Source organism: Lactuca sativa, chromosome 7 (genome assembly GCF_002870075.4).
Source record: "Lactuca sativa cultivar Salinas chromosome 7, Lsat_Salinas_v11, whole genome shotgun sequence".
Taxonomy (NCBI): domain Eukaryota; kingdom Viridiplantae; phylum Streptophyta; class Magnoliopsida; order Asterales; family Asteraceae; genus Lactuca; species Lactuca sativa.
In genome coordinates this window covers 168,049,375-168,055,721 of record NC_056629.2, presented here as the reverse complement: position 1 = coordinate 168,055,721, position 6,347 = coordinate 168,049,375, and the positions used below count along the sequence as shown (strand labels likewise).

General features: G+C 37.0%; 1 protein-coding gene across 1 annotated transcript; it reads right to left on the bottom strand.

Moving 5' to 3' along the window:
- Window positions 1-3,260: 3,260 nt before the first annotated feature.
- LOC111919096 (L-ascorbate oxidase homolog) lies at window positions 3,261-5,918 on the bottom strand. Its single transcript, XM_023914708.2, has 7 exons — window positions 5,532-5,918; window positions 5,316-5,425; window positions 4,939-5,209; window positions 4,755-4,857; window positions 3,969-4,680; window positions 3,799-3,877; window positions 3,261-3,606 (listed from the first exon to the last, which is right to left on the bottom strand). Exons 1-7 carry the CDS (start codon window positions 5,673-5,675, stop codon window positions 3,394-3,396), a joined length of 1,632 nt encoding a protein of 543 aa, XP_023770476.1. The 5' UTR covers window positions 5,676-5,918; the 3' UTR covers window positions 3,261-3,393.
- Window positions 5,919-6,347: the final 429 nt, after the last annotated feature.

Sequence of the window (6,347 nt, the reverse complement as noted above, 5' to 3'; positions counted from 1 at the left end):
ATTGCTGTGTGTGTGATTCGGTGAGTAAGTGCAAGCGAGCATTGAATCAAAGTTTATCCATTCCTTTTATTCAAAGTAGGATAAAAGCGATATCTTTGGGCCCCTCGATGATTTAATGATGACAAACATAAATGCTCGGCCGGGCTAGGGCTAATTTGATTTGTTCAATTAGTCAGTCGTCATAATTCGGAAATCGAGATATAGTACAAAGAGAATGATTTGAAATCATATCTCATATGATATCTAGAATGGAGGAATATATGATCCCTTATCTAAGGACACGCGTATCTGATAGGATTAGAGTTGACAGCGGCTTTGGAAAGCTACGATTGCAGATCAGGATCTGAAGTCATACACAGAATAGTTATTAGACTTATCCAAGTGGGAGACTGTGGGATTAGTGTCTAAGTCCATAACTATTTTGGTATGTACTTGACCCGATGGTGCATGGTCCTTTTGGGTTGCCTTCACCAAAGCAACTTGACAGGATGAATTATGGAGAGAAAGGGTTAAATATGATTTATTAATATATTATGGGAATAATATATTAAAGGAGAAATCATATTGTTTAATTAATATTAGTCAATAATTAATTGGTAATTAGTTTTGTGACTAAAAGAGATTAATTAAACTTAAGGGACTGGAATTGTAATTATACGATAATTGCAATTTGGGCCATGGATTGTCTTAAATCAAGAGGTGGACGAATTCTTATGGGAAGCCCATAAGGAAATCGTCCAAGGGCTTGATTAAAGGAGTCTATGGGTTGCTTAGGGCTTAAGCAACCAAATTAGGGTTTCCTTGTTAGATAACCCTAATAGCCTCACTATATATAGATCCCTTAAGGACCAAAAACGTGGATAAGCTTCTTGCTAGGGTTTCACACGTTTTTGGGCAGCCTCTAACCTCTCTCCTCTTCATCCTCTTGCTTATGGTGTTTGTGAACCATTGGAGGAGTGACACTTGTGACTCTAAGCCTTCCAAAGTCAATTCAAGGAGGAATTGGGATTGTTATTGCTACATAACAATAAAGGTAATATCATAAACCTAATTATATGTTAATATTGATTTCCATATGCTAGAATTAGGGTTTATAGTCTTGGATAACATGCATGTACAATAGAGAAACCTAGATCCAAGCATTAGGGTTTGTATGAGCACATAGGATGTCTTATGACCAAAACCCATCAGTAATGATGAACTATTTAGAAATGAATTATGAATACACTTGTAACATCCCGAAAATTCCAACAAATTTAAACCTTTCAAACCAACTCATTTACTAATAAAAGTGCCCCGAAGCCCCGATATTAATCCCGAGCCCGAAGCAAGTGCCGAAGCCCCGAAGATTCCGAGAAGTGCAATTCCTAAGCCAAAGCTCTGCCCGCGAGAAGCCAATTTTTGTGAAGATCTTCTAGATCTACCGAAGAATACTACTTTTACAAGCCGTAGTGCTGTCCGATCATCTTCTGATCAAGTGAGTGTGTAGTTACTTTCTACTAACACATAAATATGAAGTATTTGGTATGAAGTACGTGCTATGTGTTTATATATTGTTGTTTATTTGAGATGATTGTGGGATGGATGTTTTATATAGTTTTTAAATGAGTTAAATTGTATATGTATTTTATATCTACAAATATGTTGGGTAGAACATGGGTAGATGGAATAGTTGGTGTGTGATGAAAGATGGTATGAGTAAACCTTGGTGACTATGGAGTTAGCGCCTATTATATAAACCCTGGTGACTATGGAGTTAGTGCCTATTGTATAAACCTTGGTGAGAGTTAGCACCTATTATATAAACCTTGGTGATTATGGAGTTAGCGCCTATTGTATAAACCTTGGTGACTATGGATTTAGCGCCTACTGTTGAGTAAACCTTGGTGACTATGGAGTTAGCACTTGATAACTATGGATTTAGTACCTGATAGATAAATTTTGGCAGCAATAGATTTCGTGCCAATCCCTTAGAAATGAATGGATGAAGGATTGTTGATTCTTAGGGTAAACCCTTAAGAAATAAAGGAGATATAGGGATGGGTGTTTGGGTTGATTGTTTGATGATTGAATATAATAAATGTATTATTTTGGGTTGAAAAACCTATATGCTCACCTGGCTCCCAAGCCTGACTCACTCAGTTTTCTTTGTATCACAGGTATCGATGCGAAGACCGATTTCACTGAGAGATTAAAAGAGATGTAAATCACTAGTGTAAATGAATGTATGATATGTTTATGCTTATGTGTCTGTATTGGAACATGACATCCCGAGGTTTTATTATTAAATAAAAATACATTCTCTTTGAGAAATGTTTTGATAAGTTATTATCATATCTTGTGTTGGGAATAAATTCCACAACCGTTTTCTTTAAACGATTACTCTGATTTATAAAACAAAGCATAAACAAATCAGTCTCTTATGGCCGTGAAATTAGGGATGTCACAATATCCTTGTGTTATAATATTGGAAAGTCATACGAGAAGTTGCTCATAAGCATTTAGGCCTTGTTGGAAGATGATTGGGAGTCTACAAGTTAATTGGGATGATGGTCCATTGAGATGTAGGCTATGAGCTGACTAGGAGTCTATAGGTTAGATAGGATGTTGGATGAGGCCTATAAGCCCACTGAGTTGTTAATTGTAAGCTTACTATTAGGATCAAATGTAGTATTCCCTCCGTCCCAAAATTATAGTCCATCTTTCCTTTTTGGTTTGTCCCAAAATAATAGTCAACTTCTAAAAATAAATAACATTTTTACCAAAATACCCTCTCATTATTACTTAACAAACTAAACATTTAATAGAACATTAAATGCAAAGTAAGGACAAAACTGTCATTTTATTAAATAAAGTTAATGGTAATTAATGTTTTTCTTAATCTGTGTGTTTTTTGTCTGTGAACAATAATATTGAGACGAAGGGAGTATATGTGATGAAATGTATGGTATATTAGGGGATTCACTAAGATTTGTACTTACGTTTTAAAGTTAAATGTTTTTTTTTTTTCAGGTTGTTCTAGTGAGAAATGAAATGGTGCAACATGACTGTACTCGCATTCATATTGGTGAGAAAGAAAAGGGTGTAACGTGACCGTACTCGTATCGGTGTTTGACTTTGTTTTGAGACTTCCACTGATATTTATAGTAAGCATCTGAATTGATACTATGTTTTTATGATGTTTGAAAAAATGAATTATTTGTACTTTTGAGAAGATGGTTTTTGGTGGTTTAAAATCGTTGAAAATTTGAGACGTTAGATCATGCAACACTAAAACATCAATTTTTTGATAAAATTACAAAAACAAAATATCAATATCATGAAAATTAATTTAAATCCTCAATACAGAACTAGCCACCCTTTCGTGACGGTTCCTATGTCGTGTTACTAAAATTACAAAGGACGAGTCTTGCGACCGCTTGCACGCCCACAAGTAATCGCGTTCTTCGGGATCGGGTATTCGTCTCTCCATGAATTAACAGGTGAATAAACCCGAAGATAAAATTGTTGACCTAAATACTGTCGAGCCCAATTTTGAGACCTTATGTTCCACATTCCCACGTTGTCCATTGGCACATACAAGGCAGTCCACGAATGCGGATAAACCTACACAATAATCACACATCCTAGATCAGCAAAAAATTGTTTCATATTTCATAGTGTTAAATACAATAAATAGAAATGTATTACGTTCTTGTATCTCTTTATTCTAACATCCTATTTCCATTTCGACATATTTTGAAAAAAAATGTAATAATAATATTATCCAAATATAAAACACTTTTCTATAAAAAGTACCTGAACTGTAGAGCGAGAAATCCCATCTCTTAAATTGTAACTTGTTCTGCTGTCAGATGACCATGGACCTCCATCCATCCTGTTCATTCAATCGATTCTTCATTAATGTTCTAAAATTTTGATCCAATCTTTTTTTAAAGAAGTTAGCAATGGGGGACTTGATCGCTTACCCGACAACGAAGAAGAAGTGGCCATCAATGTGCCATGATTGTACAGTATCTTCCGAATTCTCAAACACAATCTCAGCAAACGCTCTGAAATCAGCAGCCATGACGGAAGTCTGGAGGTAACCACCACCACCGGTGGGGCTATCGGAGATCGTTCCAATGGAAAACACACCAGAGATCTTGAAGTAATCAGCGATCTTGAGAGGGGTGTCCGCCGGAATAAAAGAGACGCTGTTGACGGCGTACCTCTGTTTTCCATTGATGATCGGAGCAGAGTTCGCGAGCCTGATCGTTCGAGTGAAGTTAACCATTCCGTAATGGTAGGAGCCTTGTGGGTTTGGCCTCGGTCCACTCGCCGTCAAGTTTTGCCTGATAGATCGAGCTTGATTTAGAGACCAGTCGATTTGAATGGTTGGGCCACCAGGTGGGGGAGCCGGAAAAGTTCCCGGAGAGTTGCTGTAATGAAGAATGGAGGTTGCGGAGAGGACTTGAGAGGTGAATCGGGTTGAAACGACCATGTAGTAGTCCTGCGGTGGTTGATCGGCGATGACCAAAACGGAGTACGACTGGCCTAGATGAATATCAAGAGAAGAGTATGTGTTCTGAAGAGTATGAGTCCCTTCGACCTCAACTAACAGCATCTTATGCCCTTGGATTCTGAAATTGATCGATGTTGTAAGCCCCACGTTTGAAATCCTCAATCTGTAAGTTTTCCCTGTTAAAAAGAATTCAAACGTTATGAGTTTATGAGTTTGATTAGTGTGAAGAAGATGATTGTGTAGTGTGTACCTTGATCAACTGTGAATGTAAATCCATTAGATCCACGGCCATTGATGAGAAGCCCATCTGGGAATGGAAGATCATGGCCTCCGTCTAGAATTGCTTTCAAATCCTGAACAATTTCATGTCAGCTGATTACAATGAAGGTGATGAAACAGATGAAACTGAGAAGTTCAAGTTAGAGGTTACTTACAGTGTGGTTTTGCTTGAACCAGTCACCGGCGAGAATGGTGAAATCTCCGGCGGGTGGCGGGAATGGAACCGGGATCATTGGACGGCTGGAGACGGTGATGCCACCGAAGCCTCCGGCAGCTCGATGAAAAGCAAGGGAAGGGAAGTAGAAGAAGCTACCGATTTGATCCTTTACTTGAAGAATGTAGGTGAAGTTTTGACCAGGTGGAATGGGGCAATTCGTGCCATAAACTCCATCCTGCCATGAATTCCTTCTCTGTTGTATCCCGTTCCTGATCCATCATCCATACAAGTAACCATTTCATCAGATTCCGCGATTCTTTCATCGATTATGAACACTAAAACAGCAAATTCAAAAAAATTTGATAAAGAACAAACCAGGTAATGAGGAATGGTTCATCCAAGCTGTTGTAGATACTAACAATCACATTGTCATTAGTCACTGAATCGATTTGTGGCCCTGGAAATTGTCCGTTTATCAAAATCCCCTGCAACCCGAGTTCATGAATTCAAAATGCGGATTAGATTCAGATGAATGTAAGTGAAATCTGAAGGAAGAAACAGAGGCTGTAATCGATATGATTAATTACATACCTGTTGTTTAACTCCAAGAGGGTAGATGTCACCATAAGTAACATTCCAGGTGAAGAATCTATAAGGGTCTTCTCCACTGATAATTTCTGCCATTGCTATGACGATGAATATCATCAATGTCGTCGTCATACCCGATTGCTTCATCTTGTCTGAATCAATGGTGGGTACAAGTGAAACAGGGTGATGTTGCAATGAAGCTTTGTTTGAAGAAAAGACGATGGATTTGTACTTTAGATTCACTTCAGCTTTAAAGGAAGAATGTGATTGAAGTATGGAATCAAAAAGGATAAAAATGGAGGTGGGGATATATACAGATTTTCAGATCTTGTTCAGAAGAAGCAGATGCTTCCCCGCAAGTTGTATCTGGAGTATGCACCAGTCCCCAGTCCCACTCTCCACACTCTCCAACTTATTGATAAATATTATTCTGTTTTTTTTTTTTTTAATTAAAATAAATATTTTAAAAACCCAAATAAATATGGTTGAAACTTTGAAATGCCCAAAATTACATGAATGTATGGTCAACTAGGGTTAATTTGTTTGAATTGTAGATAAAGATTGAGTAATTATATAACAAAGGTTTTGTTTGAAAATTTTGAAATAATGGTGCATAATTACATAGCCTTATTTTATTTTAGATATTAGTGTCTTTTTTAATATGTATTATTTGTTGATTAAATCAGATCTGATTAAGTTAAGATCTAATTGAATCATATTCAATCTATCATCACATCTATTAAGATACCTATCGGAAGCTATAAGATCAAATCAAAGATTTTTACTTGTAATATCAAACAATTTTAATCTGATCGAATC